This window comes from Hyperolius riggenbachi, chromosome 10 (genome assembly GCF_040937935.1).
Source record: "Hyperolius riggenbachi isolate aHypRig1 chromosome 10, aHypRig1.pri, whole genome shotgun sequence".
Lineage (NCBI taxonomy): Eukaryota > Metazoa > Chordata > Amphibia > Anura > Hyperoliidae > Hyperolius > Hyperolius riggenbachi.
In genome coordinates, this window is record NC_090655.1 from 192,281,265 (window position 1) to 192,297,096 (window position 15,832).

The following is a 15,832-nucleotide window of genomic DNA, read 5'->3' on the forward strand; positions in this document are numbered from 1 at the left end:
GCCTCACTGCAATTTGCTTACCAGACACAGAATATATAGAAATATATTTCTGTCTGAGTGAAGCAGTGCAGTAACCCCAATGTTTCATGTCAATGATTTCACCGAAGTAGTCCTTTTTTTAAAGTTTTGTTGAATTTTTCACTTTTGATGGTTTCTTTTGTATTTTTAGGAAAAAAGCGACGTCTGACTATAATAGAATGCGGCTCTGACATCAACACCATGATAGATCTGGCTAAAGTTGCAGACCTGGTAAAAACAAAATTGTTTTGTTTTTGGAAGCAATAAAATATGTGGCTCTTGTCGTTTTCCCCATTGCTCAGCGACACTGATAAATACACGTCCATTCAAATTGGAAAGTATTTGGTGTTATTAGGCCCGTCCTGCATTAGGTCATCCATCCGATTTGGATGGAAGAGCAAGGAGGAAACTGGTCAGAGAGGCTAACAAAAGACCAATTTATGGCAAAGAGTGAGTAAAAGAAAAAAGGAAAGGGTCAAAAACGAGTGTTGGTGTTCCAATTGGGAAAACACAAATTGTCACGATTGCCGCTATTCAACACCGAAGAAACGCCTTGCGTGTCACTTTACGTTTAATGTGACTCTGACGCTTTCCCCTTTTGAAATCTGAAGGAGAAAGTATCGGAATCACATGACACACAAGACAGTGACGTCATCCTGACCTTTTTGCTTGTTTGGTGCTGAGCATTGGCGAGTATGCAGGTGTTCTGAATTGGAGCACTAACACTACAAAATACCATAAAATACCAGAAGCAACCTGTTGCTCTCTTCCAGAAAGTTTTCAGTGGGACACATTTATTGAAACACAAAGCAAAATTGAGCAAACGGTGTATGAAGGTGGTAAAGGTGGATTTCCTTGTCCTAGTCAGAGCTCAGACTTAAACTCTATTGAAAATCTGTGGATTGTAATCCACCAATAGTCACTATCGAGTTTTACTGAGCTTGAACAGTTCTGTAAAGAGAAGTTGACAAATATTTCACAGTCTAGATCTGCAAAGTTGGTAGAGAAGTATCCCAACAAACTCCAGACTATAATAACAACAAAAAATTTGTAAAGCGCTTTTCTTCCAGAGGACCCAAAGTGCATAATTAAAGCAAAACCTTCTTCTGCAAACCACTGATGTGTGGTTTTGGTTTTTATTTGTTTTATTGTTAGATATATTTTTCACTTGGCTTTTATAAGTATATATCTGTGAAAAAAATATTCCACACCAGCAGCAAACTCTAATCCTAAGAAAGTGTTTAGCCCTGTTATTTACCAATTGGGAAATACTGCATTTTGTGTGTGACAAGATCCTCTGACAAGATTTTATATTGTTTGTAACAATTGAAACCCTGCTCCCTGCCCACCCCAGAGTATCCATATCCTTTATGCCCGAAACAGGGCTGAATCTGCAGCATTTGTCCACAGACAAGAGGGGCGGGGAAACCGTACATATCTATTACATGACCTGCCATACAGATTACACTTTGATGCGAATGTGGATGGTATGCTGCAAATTTTTGCAGCACACAGCTGAATCACTATAACCATGCATGGCACAGCTTAGCAATTCGGGCTCCGATCACGCAGCAGAACAGGAGCCGCGGCCGAATGGGGAACGGCCCCTGCTCCCAGTGAAAAAAGCCCTAATGGGGACTTTTAATACCTGACAGAGATGTATACTGAGTATCTGTAAACGTTGTCCCTTCTCTCTATAAATAGGTCCTGATGCTGATTGATGCTAGTTTTGGATTTGAGATGGAGACATTTGAGTTCCTCAACATTTGCCAAGTCCATGGTTTTCCTAAAATAATGGGGGTCCTTACTCATCTGGATTCCTTCAAGAACAACAAGCAACTGCGCAAGGTCAAGAAAAGGCTTAAGCACAGATTCTGGACTGAAGTGTATCAGGTACTTCTAGTTCTTATTGGAAGACTCCCGGATGTGTCAAGTAATCTTCCTAGTTATCAGTTACTTCTCCCCTTGCTTATTATTCTCTTTGGATTATTGCCAAGACAGCATTAGTCACTCTTGTAATCCTTTCAAGACTTGAGTTTAACTAAGAAGTACTCATTGGCCTAAATTCCCAAAGCATTACCTAGATGTGGTAATGCAGAAAACAGAGTTTTAAAATGTTTGGTAAAATCAATTCACTAAGTCTTTTACCTCATGGATAAGTAAAATTACCGACCAGTGAGGTAAATTACCGACTTGTATGGTTAATACCTAAAATGTCAGTAAATGTCAATTTAAAATTTCAAAAATTAGAGCATTTAGTAAAGCAATCAAAGTGTTTGCTATTTAAGACCTGCTTGCAGCAGGTGGTAACCGGACGAACAGGCATTCAGAAATGTTAAGGGAAAAAAAATCGACCGAACATGCCTTTATGAATTGAAACCAATGTAATGATTTCAAATACCGCCAAAATACTTCTTAAGATGCCCATACACTTGTCGATTTTCCATTCGATTCTCTGCAGATTTAATTGCTGTGCAGGGAATCCATTCCCCTAAATGTCTTGTGGTCGATTGTGACAAAAAAAAAAAATATGTATCGACAGTAGCGATCGGACAAGATAAAGGATCTAGGTTGATTTGAGCTGGGAGCACTGCTAGATTGATGACCCATAGCATTGCAATGCATTGAACAGTGCAACGTCGTGATTTGATCAATTTTAATATATTCCCTGCGTGAATCTTGAAAATGAATGTGCAGTGTGTGTGTTAATGATCGATTTCTTCCTGAATCCGTTCCTTTCAGCAATTGGGTGGCAATCTATATGTTTTTATGGCCAGCTTTACTGCAGTTGTTTGATATATTTTCCCACTGCTTTTAATCTGCTCAGGAAGATATCTTAAACAGTTTTTTACCCTTAGTACACACAATGCATTTTTCGGTCATATTGATGGTCAAATCGATTTATTTCTGGTAGGTCCAATCTGATTCCTGATAACTCCTATACAAAATCGATGAAATAAACGATCGAGAATCAGATCGGACCTGTAGGAAATAATCTTTAGACCGCCAATCTGATGGAATATTGCATTGTGTGTATTAATCATTAGCTCCTTCAAGTTTATCTGAACTGCAAGAAGATACTGTTTTACTCCTGCTGTGGTAAACATGATGAGAACATTTCCACAGTGTCCAACGCGGTCATTGGACTGTGTTTAAAGCAATTCACAGCCAAAGCTCAAGATCAAAATCAGATATTCTCCTCAGGATCCTATTGAGGCTTCCCTCCTCGGATGTCCCCCGTCGCTGAGTGCGGCTCCCCTTCAGATCGGGGCCGCGCTTCTTCCCGTCTTGCAGATGTGGCCGTGCAGTAGAAACATGAGCATGGTCATGCTTGCCGGGTAGCATGGAGCCTGTGGGTCCAGCTTACTGTGGATGCATGTGTGGGCTCGCTCGTCTACTGCATGGCCAAGATACAGGGAGAAGAGCTGCGCGGCCACAATGTGCATAGTGACAATGCCTTCCCTCAGCGATGGAACCTTTAGAATACAGAGGGAATAGGATCCTGAGTCTTCAATCCCTTTAGGTAAGTAATAAGCGGTTAAACAAAATTATAAAGTTAGTTACTTACCAATCTAAAGAAAAGCCTCTGGATGCCCCAAAGGCTTCCCCAATGTCCATGACCCCTCCATTGCCTGCTGGACTTTTTTCCTGGACATGCTCCCCTCCGTGTTCAATCGTGGCTGCATTGCACAGGCGCCAGTAGGGTTTGCACCCACGCAGTAGCATGGAGCTGCCTGTGCACGGTCATACATGAGTGGCTCCAAGCTACTGAGCAGGCTGTGCTTTGCACCTGTGCAGTGTGGGAGCGTGGTCACAAGCAGTATTTGATGTTATTGTTGAATATTGTAAAAGAGGGTCCCAGCTCAACAATGTAGGGGTGTAGGAAGATCGGGAAAGCCTCTGGACCAAGCAGAGGCTTCCCCCTACTTGGGTAAGTAACTCCTTTTTTCCAATTGCTTCAGGTACATGTTAAATGTTTTTGTCTTGTTTCTATTCAGTGCCCACAACGATGACAATTCTCCTTTAATAGTAATTCTAAAGGCCAAAGTTTGAGTGTGATTGTTTTGATCTATTGTGTGGTCTGCGTACTTGCATGCAAAGTGCCAGCTCTGGCCTGGTGCACACCAAGAGCGCTTCTGAGCGCTTTTCAGAACGCTTTAAAATGCTCTTGCTTAATGGTTTTCTATGAGTTGGATCACACCAGAGCGATGTGATTTTTAGAGAAATGAAAAAATTGTAGTAGTTTTTGGTGTTTCTGATCAACATGACGATTGATATGCAGAACTGCAATGTTGGTTCTTGGTGATGTCATTTGCGGTGCAGTTTATGGCCAGCTTTATTGGTGAATGTGTGAGGAAATAACATAACATAATATCTATAACCTGATTAATTCTTTCTTTAGGGTGCCAAGCTTTTCTACCTCTCTGGCATGGTGTATGCGGAGTATCAAAAACAAGAAATCCGTAATCTGGGCAGATTCATCTCTGTTATGAAGTTTCGCCCGTTGATCTGGCAGACATCGCATCCATATGTTCTTGCAGACAGGTGAGATTTTTTGTTTTTTTTTTATCAAAGCCTTTGAAGTCATTATGATCTGCATGAGAGGCCTTATTAGTGGTAGGTACAACAATTAAAGAATTGCACAGGAAAGACCATGTCATAGATTTTAAGGCCCCAGTCCGGGCTCAGATATTTTCCTAAAGCTGTACAGGTTCTCACTTGCAGAACTTGTTTCTTTTATTTCTTCCTGAACTCCTTGACCAGCTGATGTCAAATTAATGACTTAAAAATACCTGGTTAGGAGCCCAGACACAGGCCACTTCCTACTCCATAGAGCAGTACTGCTACAGTTGACAATCATCTTAGAGAGATTCAGCTTGTGCTTGCCCCCTTGCACTTTGAACAGTGGGCTGATGCAATTTGATCAACATGCCCCATCTGAAAACTCGCCACTTCTGATAACATGATCTTAAAAAACAGAAATTTTAGCTGCAGATTAATTATTTAACACAAATGGGTAACGTTTAAGCACTCTGATTGGTAGACTATTACATGAAATTCTTAGAACAGTACCTGGATATGAGTTTTAAAGGAACTCAGAAATACGGAGGCTGCCATTAGTGACCCCCTTTTAAAAATGTTGCTTGTTTGTTGTAATGAAGATTGTTTATCTTTGATATTATCAAATTATGTGACCTTGAATATGAATGCAGTCTGAGCTAAATAGTTGGCCTGAATCTGAGTTAATGAAAAATTAAGGGAAGGTTCACATAAATATTTACCACTAAACATGCTCATCGCTAAAGCGCTACCTATTCAAGTGAAGGCCAGCATCTGTATTGTCGTTTGCGCAAAAGCTGTGTTCTGATCCCAATTTTTCTTGTAATTTCAAGCGATCCTGGTAGCAACATGCTCCTTCTAGGGTTGCTTATCGCTGTTTCTCTGTGTCCCGCAGTGGTGGTGAAAAAAGCCTGAAGCTACCAGAAGCTATCAAATGCTATCAAATGGTTGCAGAAAAGCATTTGATAGACACGTCGGCAGAAGCTTGCCATGAAGTCTGATCAGTTATGGCAGTTCAATGCAGGAGAGTCTCGGTTCGCAGTTAAGCCCATTAACAGGACCCCAGGAGAGTGGGAGCAGTGTTGAGGGCACAGAGCTGAGGATTGTTTCTGCATAATTTGGCATAGCCACAATTCAGAAGGCGGGACTAAATTCATTGTGGGCAGCTGCAGATGGTGCATGCTCCGTGACAGACATAATTTACGAAAAAATGCTTAATGTAGCACTTTTCTGACCAGTGAAAAGGTTGTGGAGCCTTGGAACCCAGCAGAGCTCAACAATTGCATCACAAATCACCCTTCTCCTCTGTGAAACCTCCCGGCAATTTGTGATGGTTTGTTGAGACTGCAGGTTAGTTGAGTTCCAGATAACCAGGACTACTGTAATGAAGTATACCTGACATTTTTATAAGAGAATTAGCAGCATCTTAAAGCATGACCCAGACATCATGCTTTTCTGCTTTGTCTTACTTCTTGGGCACCTAAGACGCACAGCTTTTTGAATTTTACTTAATATTGCAGTATATAAATCTGTTGCAGTGCATATAAAGAAAGCAGAGCTACTTATTTGTCTCTAAAAACTGTGCATGAACTATTTGTGATAGCTGAGAATGTAAATGTATTTTGCGTAAGAAAATAATAATTTAAAGAAATGAAGTTTTTCTCTGTTTTGGTTATACTTAATTTTTTACTATTTATTTATTATGCACTCTGTCTTGTTTAATTCTTAGAATGGAAGATTTAACGAATCCAGAAGATATGAGAGTTAATCCTAAGTGTGATCGGAAGGTATCTCTGTATGGGTACCTGCGGGGGGCCTATCTGAAGAATAAAAGCCAAGTTCACATACCAGGTTATATTTTGCTTCATATTGCAAATCGTGTTTCAATATTGCTTTTTTTAATGTTTGTCATATTATGTGTAAGGGAGATAGGTTGGAGATGTGGGTGCTCAAAGCTCGGCTGCATTATTGTATTAACACAAATATGTGGCCAGGAGAAGTGGATTGAGCAAAAAGTGGCACAAAAGTGTGATCGTTTGGGCGGGTAAGTAGGAACGACAATGCTGTCGCTTCACAAGTGATACGCTAGGATGGTTTACTGGCTGAGCAGCAAAAAGAGGTTGGAGGCTGCCATAATACAAGCTAGATTCTCGAAAGAGGCAGTTGTTATTGGTTACCTTGGTCGAGTTTCATCTAACGTGTACGGAGCTTGAAACTTTGGGCTCTATTCACAAAGCTTTTTCCTCCGGTTTTCACCTTATCTATGTTTCTTTTTTAAGCTTCCAAACACCAAACATATAATATAATTAAGGTAAGAAACGTACTATTGAAATGAAGTAAATCAGGAACAACTTACTTTGAGTGATTATTTTGCTTGTAAATGTGCTGAAAGTTTATTTTTATCAAATAGGTTATAAATAAGTCATGTTTGAGAAGTTTTGTGAATAGATCCCTTTGCCTGTAACTCCTGCAGGTATCTATGGCCTATGACACACTCAATGTGATTGTTGCTTGTGTGGTATCATAAAGGGGTACTTAATACTCATCAACATAGTGTCAGTATATAGAGAGAGCATTGCTGCTCCATCGCTGGCTGAAACACTGCTGATATTCAGCTGTCAGCAATGGCACAATACACTGTTCTGCTGCTCATAGGCTTTACCATGCCTTCTGCTGTGTGACCTGGGCCACAGAGCCTTTACAGAACAAGCCACTTAGTTTGTGAATTATCTCGCATTTTACAAGTCCCATTCCATCTATACTTCCCTCGTCAGCTATCCATTTCTTAATTAAGCCATACCGACCCAGATAAAAGGGGTCATTACAGCCTAATCAGGTCATTTCAGCACAATAGGTGAAGCTATAAACCTCAGTGTAAATTTGCAGCTATGGTGCACTTGGCGCTTTGGTAGGGCACTGGAGTTTGGTTATTATTATTAGCCAAGCTCTGGATATCTGCTTCTGTTGGGTGCTAGTGAACTGGGTAAATTCTCCAGGTTAAGTTATTATCAGTTGAGCTCTGGGTATCGGTTTTGGGTGGCTGGCTAACAGCGCTGCAGTTTGACTGGGGAGTTTAGCTAGTGTTAGGGATCATGTAAGTCTGTAGTTACTCTACATTACTGATATTCAAATCGTTGGCAACACCAGGTGTCCAAATGAAGAGACGTCTGATGTAACTGTACTCCATTTCTGCTCCTTACCTTTTATTTTTAATCATATTTCATTTCAAAAGATTTTACAGTTAAACAACTCACAAATCAACATGTCTCATCTCACTGTTCCATTCACAAAATAGGACTTCTGTACAAAAAAAAAAAAACCTGTTACATAAAACATACCCTTCCCAACCCCAGCTCAACCACTCCATCACTATCTCTGCTGCAGAAAACCAATTTACTAATGTACCAGAATAATGGATGGTTCACATGGATGGCAGGAGGCGTTGGAGCAGCTGGAAGCCGCAACGTCCTGTGGCGTCTCGTTCGGGGGCGGTAGTATGGCGATTGTCGGCTTCCCGTTGCGATTGGCTGAAACGACGTGGTAAATCGGGATGGGAATGCTGTGTTTGCGCAATCAACGGTAATCACTTGAATGGGAGCGTTTAGCCGACAAGTCCCAAACAGTAAATGCCGCCAAGCGTCCGTGTGAACCAACCCCTAAAGACCTGTAGTCTAGATGCATCCCCATTAGCCATTAAGCTTCCAGTTTGGCCTGGAGTTCTCTAACACACAGTTCCCCATCCCTGTCCTCAAGGCCCACCAACAGTGCATGTTTTGGCGAGGCAATAGGTGTCTCAGAAGAGCTGATTAACTACCTCTGTGGATTTCCACAAAACATGCACTGTTGTTGGTACTTGAGGACAGGGTTGGGGAACACAGCTCTAACGGCATACCATTCTGTATTCTGATAGGGAGTCCTTATGCACCGCATCTCCTCAGCAGTAAACGTGTTAATAATACATTTCTCCCTTGCTAGAAGAAGATTCTTTGTCATTCTGTCTTTATGAAGTTGGGTTTCCAGTTCATCCTGGTGAAACTTGCAGTAATTCCTCTTGCTCCTTACCTTTTTTTTATCTCCTAGGGTTACCTAGTAGAAGAAAAAGCAATGAGTATAAAGGGTTAAATGAAAGCAGTGGAAATTGGTTTCTAATTTTAGGCTGGACATTGAGGTACACAGAGCTATTATATAAGATGTAGGAAGGGATCCTTCGGTTTAGTATGGTCCTGCAGCCAACTGACCAAAAGCCCTGACATAACCATAAATTAATTTCCTGATGCAAGTGGCCTGTCTGCTGTGCCTTGCGTTGTCTGGCGATGGGCAAACAATGTGCATGTGTATTCACTATTTCCCATTCATTTCAGTGGAGCTGATGGCTCCTGTGAGTCCACTGTTTGCTATCTGGGTTGGAAATAAACAAATCTGCAGCATACTGATCCAAAATATCACAATTTGTAACTTTTCATCTTAGTAAATCCATAATTGTGTTATCTTTGTCTAAATTATAAGTATAGGAGCACTCATGCTGATTCATATTATATCAAGTAAACCTTTTTTTTCCCCCCCGTTAGGTGTGGGTGACTTTGCACTCTCGGAGGTGAGCTTCTTGCCGGACCCGTGTCCTCTCCCTGATAAACTAAAAAAGCGTTCGCTAAATGAAAAGGAGAAGACAATCTATGCCCCTCTATCGGGTGTGGGTGGTGTTGTGTATGATAAAGATGCCGTTTACATTGACCTTGGACCTCATCACGTTCAATGGGAGCAGCAGGTAAGACATACAGGTTCATATGCAATTCACTTTTTCCCCTGAGAGATAAGTTTTCATCTTTGATTTAAAACATGTTTTTAGCACTTTGCGATTGAAAAAGTACCAAAAAGTAGTTGAAACAATACTGTACAAATTATTTTGAGCATTTGCTGGCAGTTTAAAAGGCATTTTAACTTTATTTGTGAAAATAATTAACTTAATTGTGAAAATATCTATATCATTTCAGCGAGCAGCAAAGCCTTCACATGAACTTGTCCAGAGTCTGAAATCCACAAATGTCACAATTGATTCCAAGATGTCCACCAGCAAAGTGTCCCTATTCACAGACTCCAAACCCCTGGGCATGGAGGATATCGAAAGAAAAGAGTGAGTGTTGTCGTATCTAATACATACACACATGATTTTATTTCTTCTTCTTCTCTTGTACGTAATGTTTGAGAGAAGCAAAAAGCTGCTCATCAGATTTCATGTTCTTCAGATTAGAATATGATTAAAATATGATTGGTTAATGCAGGTTATAGAACATTTTAAGTATAGTATTATTCTCCTTCTTATGATTTGTAATCTATATTTATTTCTGCTGTACATCAGTTTTGCAATGCCTACTGAGGAGAAAGTGGTTGATGCTAAAACTGGACGCGTTCGTCGCAAAGCAGTGTTTAAAGATAATCCAGATGATGGGACTGGGGAGGAACAAGAGGAGGAGGAGGAGGATGATGATGATGAAGAGGAGGAGGATGATGATGATGAAGAGGAGGAGGAGGAGATAGATGGAGATGATGGTGGTGAAGAAAGTGGTGAGGATGATGAAGCGTCTGAGGAGGAGAGTGATGAAGAAAAACCTAGAGCAGAGCAGGTTGCCCCAAGAGCTGTTAAACGTATGAAACTTGAGGGGGGAAAAGAGCCATCTTTACCTGAGATTCCAATTTTTGCTGATAGTGATGACGACCTAGAGCATAGTGATGATGAACAAAATGGCACAACAAGGAATGATGATGTGGAAAATGAGGATGCATCAGAAAGTGATGAGGAAGTACATGTAAAGAAGAAGGGGCGTGTCCGTACAAATTCAGCACAAATTGGGGACAGAAGTAGGAAACCGCCAGTATTGGACAGTGGGAACTGCACTGGGGAAGATGGGACATCTTCTGAAGAAATGGAAAACAGTGAGACTGAGGAGAAGGGAGATGAAACAGAAGATAAGGAATCTGATGATGAAGGCTCTGAGGAGGAGGAAGAAGATTCTGAAGGTTCCCCTGATGAGGAAAGTGATGATGAGGAAGACTTGCTCAAGGATGATGATGCATTTTCGGAAGATCATGATATTTCTGACGACACAACTGGTGAGTCATTCTAGTCTGTATAAAATTGTCTGACTCTTCCCTTGTAAGTCCTAGCTTCTTACACAAGGTTGCAGACTGGTCATTAAATTTGTATGGCTTTAACAAAGTATATGTTTTTCAGGTGCTTTAAAGTGGAAAGAAGACCTGAAGAAGAAGGCAGCTGAGGTTTTTCTCCGTCATCAGCATTCCGTTCCTAACCTCCGAAAACTCGTGTATGGAACTGGTACGTTGGCTTGAACTGACTTATTTAATTAAAGGGACCCTAAACTGAGAGGGAAATGGATGTTTCCTTTTAAACAATACCAGTTGCCTGGCAGTCCTGCTGGTCTCTTTGGCTGCAGTAGTGGCTGAATCGCGCCCCTGAAACAAGCATGCAGCTTGATATGCAAACGTGTTCAGAGGCCGTGGCTGAAAGTATTAGAGACACAGGATCAGCAGGAGAATCGGGCAACTGGTATTATTTGACAAGGAAAAATCCATATCCTTCTCAGTTTAGGTTCCCTTTAAATTGCGAGTTCCTGTTCCTTTATATAGCTGCATGAACACCAGATATCCCCATAGATTGTTTGCAGGGGTGTATATACAGGTATTCATCGACTTACGAACGACCTGCCCCTACGAACTGCTTGAAAGCCAATGTTTTCCACTACGCGAGGAAATAAATGTTTGTCATCTGATTATACATTTTATGTATTTTCATATTTTCCTTGCTCACTAATTGTTTGCTACTTTTCACAATTCGCTCAGTGGCCGACACCAAGGAAAATGAGGATAGAGATGAGGGAGAGGAACTGGGTGGCCTCTTTCACGTGAGTCGACCAGAGAAGGCATCCAAAAGAGCGGCAAATGCTCTAGACTGCTCCAAGTTTGTGACTGAATGTCCTCAGGATTGGGATGATGAGGAGGTATGCGCAGAATACGTTATAATTAGCTTTATATCAAATGTAGGGGTTGATTAAAAAAATGCTGGTAACAATGTGCCCACCGGGCGACAGTGTTATCAGCCTGTACTGAAAATATTAAAGCTCATTGCGCCTTAGTGTGACGAGCATTACCTTAGCAACGCGTGTATACGTGTTACGAAAGTGATGTAGCGTGCTCCATGCTACTGCAGTGTTCTCCCCAGAGCCTATTACCCGGGCGGAGCGCCCACCAGATCTCTGTCCCCGCCCGGCTGCTGTGATTGGCCGCTTTCTGCATCATTAATTCTTTCCTCCGCACGATAGACATGACAGCTTGGAACGCAAGCAGAGACACCATCTCCGCCCTCCTCCTCAGCTCCTTCCTTCCTATCAGCAGCGTAGAAGGGCGGGGAAATCATAGCAGAGAGAGGAACAGGCAGACCGAAGGAACTTTCAGCTGGAGTCCGCACTGAAAAGAATGTGCGGTTTGATTTGTTATCTTTTGGTGAGTCACTCCCGCTGGCTACTACAGTGGACAGACACTTCTCTTCCTCTCTGTCAGAGCAGCATGTACAATGCCCCCTTCCCCAGGTCCTTCAGGTCACAAGAATGTCAGAGACCTCAAAGAAGTGTGGCACATTAACATATCAACATGTTTCTTTATTCTGGAGCATTCAGTGAGAGAGATACGTGGTTTACAGAGGCTGTAAAAGGCAGCTTTCATTCTGCCTCCTGTGTCTCTGCACTTTATCACAAGCTGACACTTGGTTTGCTAGCTATTAACCCCAAATTGTTCAGTTCAGTTCCATCACTGTGATATCCAGCTTTCAGTATGGGCAATGGCAAAAAGTTTAGTTCAGCATTTTACATCAAGTTTAGCCTTTTTTTTGTCTCAGCAGTTAGTTATTTAGGTTGAGAAAGACATCCATCCATTGAGTTCAGACAGACTACTTGTATGTTCACAAATCACTGTGCTGTACAGAACAACTGTAGTGAGAGGTATAAGGAGGCTGCCATCTTTATTTACCCGACAGCCTCGCTGAGCCTTTGCCTATAATACTTTTAGCCATAGCCCCTGAACAAGCATGCAGCAGATCAGGTGTTTCTGACATTGTTGTCAGATCTGACAAGATTACTGCATGCCTGTTTCTTGTCTGATTGAGACACTACTGCAGCCAAGTAGATCAGCAGGGCTGCCATGCAATGTGTATTGTTTAAAAGGAAATAAATATAGCAGCCTCCATATTCTTCTCACTTCAGTTCCCCTTTAAACTAGCATGGCTTTTGCAAAGTCTTCGCTGGAGTTCTCACCACTCATGTCGCCTGCCCGTGTGATCAGCTTTAAGTCAGCACTCCTCTGCAACTAGTGTCGGTGCAGCAGCAGGAGTAACATACATTGCATGCAGGGATGGTGAATGGTGTCAGGTCATATATGTGATGATGGGGCTATGGCACTAAGGCCCCATTCACACAGGTGCTTTTCAGGGAATCCTTAGAGCTTTGCTGAACGCCAGCGAACAGAGAATCGCTATGACAAAGCTGCCCTATGGTGGCATTCACACTGCAGTTGCGATTTGTATGAAAATCAGAAATGCACTGCATACAGCATTTTGTGAGCATTCGCAATGCGATTTTTGTTTCTTGAACAAGTTATCGTCCCACCCAGTAGCACTCAGTGTGATGCTAACCTCTCCCCAGCCAGTGCGATTCCCCAGCCAGTATGACCCTCACTCTCCTTTCAGCGTTTCCTTACTTTTTGACCCAGCAGCACCCTGCGTAACCTTACTTCCCCACCCGGCTACTTTTTCATGCCACCCGGCTGGAAAATATTTCTGGGGAGAACACTGTACTGCTTAACGCACGGTACACTGTTTGCATGTGTTGCTGTGGTAACACTCTTTACACAAAGAGCACTACTATTTTCAGTACAGGCCAGTTACATAACCACACGATAGGCAGTGTTACCGCCCTTTTGTGAATCAACCTCCTAATGTCTTTGTAGCCTTTATTGTAATTCCTTGGTAGACTTAATTGTTTGGGTATGAATTTTGTGCACAGGGAATTTTTCAGGACAAATGAAAATTTGTGCAAAAATATATTATGCATTTATGAATGTGTCTATTACTTTGCACCACTGTAACAGACAATGGAATCTGTTTCTCCATTAGCAATGGATGTGATTTCTCTGGTGGTTCCAGCGCTGTGCTGTGGCCTCCAGAGGAATTTCATAGCTTGCAAGCGAGTGGCAATTATATGCCTGTTTGACATCATTAGATATACCATATTTTTCAGAATATAGGGCGCTCCGGACTATAAGACGCACTTAGGAATAAGAGCAAAAATCAACTACTAAACTTTGGTCTGTCTATAATGCAGGGGCATCTTATGAACCTTTTGCCCTCCAAACTGTATCTCCGCTAACTCTATCTAAGCTATACTGATCAGCTAAACTACACGAATTCCTGCTGCTCTACCAGCTAAGCTACACTACACACTACAATACACTAACACAACACTGTACTTACACTACATTAACTAGTCCTTTCCTTCGGACTCTGCACTTTTTTTTACCATATCGTCTGAATATGACGCACCAACTTTTTGATGGAAGAAAAAGTGGTTTATATTCCAAAAATATTCTGAAAGTATGGTATTTGAGAGACTTGATTGCCCTAAAGAAGGGACCTCTGTGTGTCAGAACGTTTGGCCATTGTTTGCTGAGTAAATTTACTAATGGTGAAAGTGCTGGTCTGCTGCATTTGTTAATGGACTGTAAAAGAAGGTGCTGTCAATTGCCCCTAAAATTTTGGCTTCAGCACTCTGTTTATTTCTTTATGGCATACACCAAGGTAGTGCAGATTGAACCCGATTGTTTACACTTCCACCTAATGGTGGCCACTGATGATCCAATCTCTTTCATCCAATATTACCATTTTTATGTAATGCTGGGAATACACGCGTCGACCCGGCGGCTCGATTAGCCGCCAGATCGACTCCCGCCGCGCGTTTCCGCGGCTGCCCAGATCGATTCTCGCTCGTCCCCGCGAGCACTTCCTTATCAGCGGTTCGTTTTCTTCCATTGTCCGCCCGCGGGAATCGAGCGTGGAATCGATCCGCCGCATGAACGGAAACGTCGGAAATTATCAATCGAGCCATCAGCGGCTCGATTATAAAGGAAGAAACGCACCGTCTATTCCCAGCATTATATAAGGGAACTGCCTAAATTATCCATTCAATATATTGACTCAATACCCTTATACTTCATAGATTTGGTAAAATTGGATGAAAAAGATTGGATCATTAGCTTACCTGAAAGCGGGATTGTCACTATAAAAATAAAATTTCAACAGCAACTGGTCTGAGTGTATTAAGTAATAAAGATGCTAATCCTGCATTCAAAACTTTCAAAACTTTTTCTGCTGTTATGGTTTGGAGTTATCACATACCTTAGAAGCACTGACCCTTTAATTGCCATTGCCAAACAGTTGCATGCTGGGGGGTCTTTTTATCTAAAATATATTCCTCCTCTTCCCTTTATTTCCCCCTCCTTTTAATGACCTATGACAGTGCACTTCCTAGTATAGACCTCAGTGGAAGTGTCTGAAGACTCTGGGTGGAGGGCGGGTCACGAATACATAATTAGCAAGAGGAGGAAAGAGTGAGGGAGGAAATGTCAGGAGGTCAAAGGTAACCAATATGGAAACTGTCTAGAATAGGATTCTCTGCTTTTCCTTTATATAATTTACAGGAAGCATAATGCAGACAGTGCAATACATCTGTTATACAAGTAGAAATAGTATTTATCTACTTGTATATGTGTTTTTTATTTCTAGGTTAGCATGGGTGTCACTTGTTCTTTAACAGTCTGTTAGGAGGTCTGGAGAATGGTTGTGTTTTTATACTACAAAAAAAGAAAAGGTTATTAACCTGAAATGTTAACCATTAATCATAGTGGGTAGAGCTGTGATCCCACTTGTAAAAAAACAACAAACTGTACTAATGGGAATTTGTTGTCATATCGCATACCGTATTTTTCGGACTATAAGACGCACTTTTTCTCCCCCAAAAGTGGGGGGAAAAAGTCACTGCGTCTTATAGTCCGAATACAGGGAGTCCCGGTTTGTTTAATCCCACTGCCCGGGTGTTATGTAGTTATCGGCAGCCATGTGTCACCGCCCCCCGCATTGTAATTAGCTACATCAGTATAATCTGATTGGCCCCCGCTGTGTAGTTAGCCGCTGCCA

General features: G+C 41.8%; 1 protein-coding gene across 1 annotated transcript in view; it reads left to right on the forward strand.

Annotated features, from left to right (window-relative positions):
* The window catches only part of LOC137534112 (ribosome biogenesis protein BMS1 homolog), a 67,781-nt gene that overhangs the window by 21,789 nt on the left and 30,160 nt on the right, over positions 1 to 15,832 (forward strand). The window contains exons 4-12 of the mRNA XM_068255475.1: positions 170 to 249; positions 1,723 to 1,911; positions 4,421 to 4,563; positions 6,308 to 6,429; positions 9,147 to 9,343; positions 9,570 to 9,709; positions 9,935 to 10,686; positions 10,808 to 10,909; positions 11,434 to 11,591. Coding sequence (XP_068111576.1) covers positions 170 to 249; positions 1,723 to 1,911; positions 4,421 to 4,563; positions 6,308 to 6,429; positions 9,147 to 9,343; positions 9,570 to 9,709; positions 9,935 to 10,686; positions 10,808 to 10,909; positions 11,434 to 11,591 — 1,883 coding nt within the window. The remainder of the gene's footprint in view (positions 1 to 169; positions 250 to 1,722; positions 1,912 to 4,420; positions 4,564 to 6,307; positions 6,430 to 9,146; positions 9,344 to 9,569; positions 9,710 to 9,934; positions 10,687 to 10,807; positions 10,910 to 11,433; positions 11,592 to 15,832) is intronic.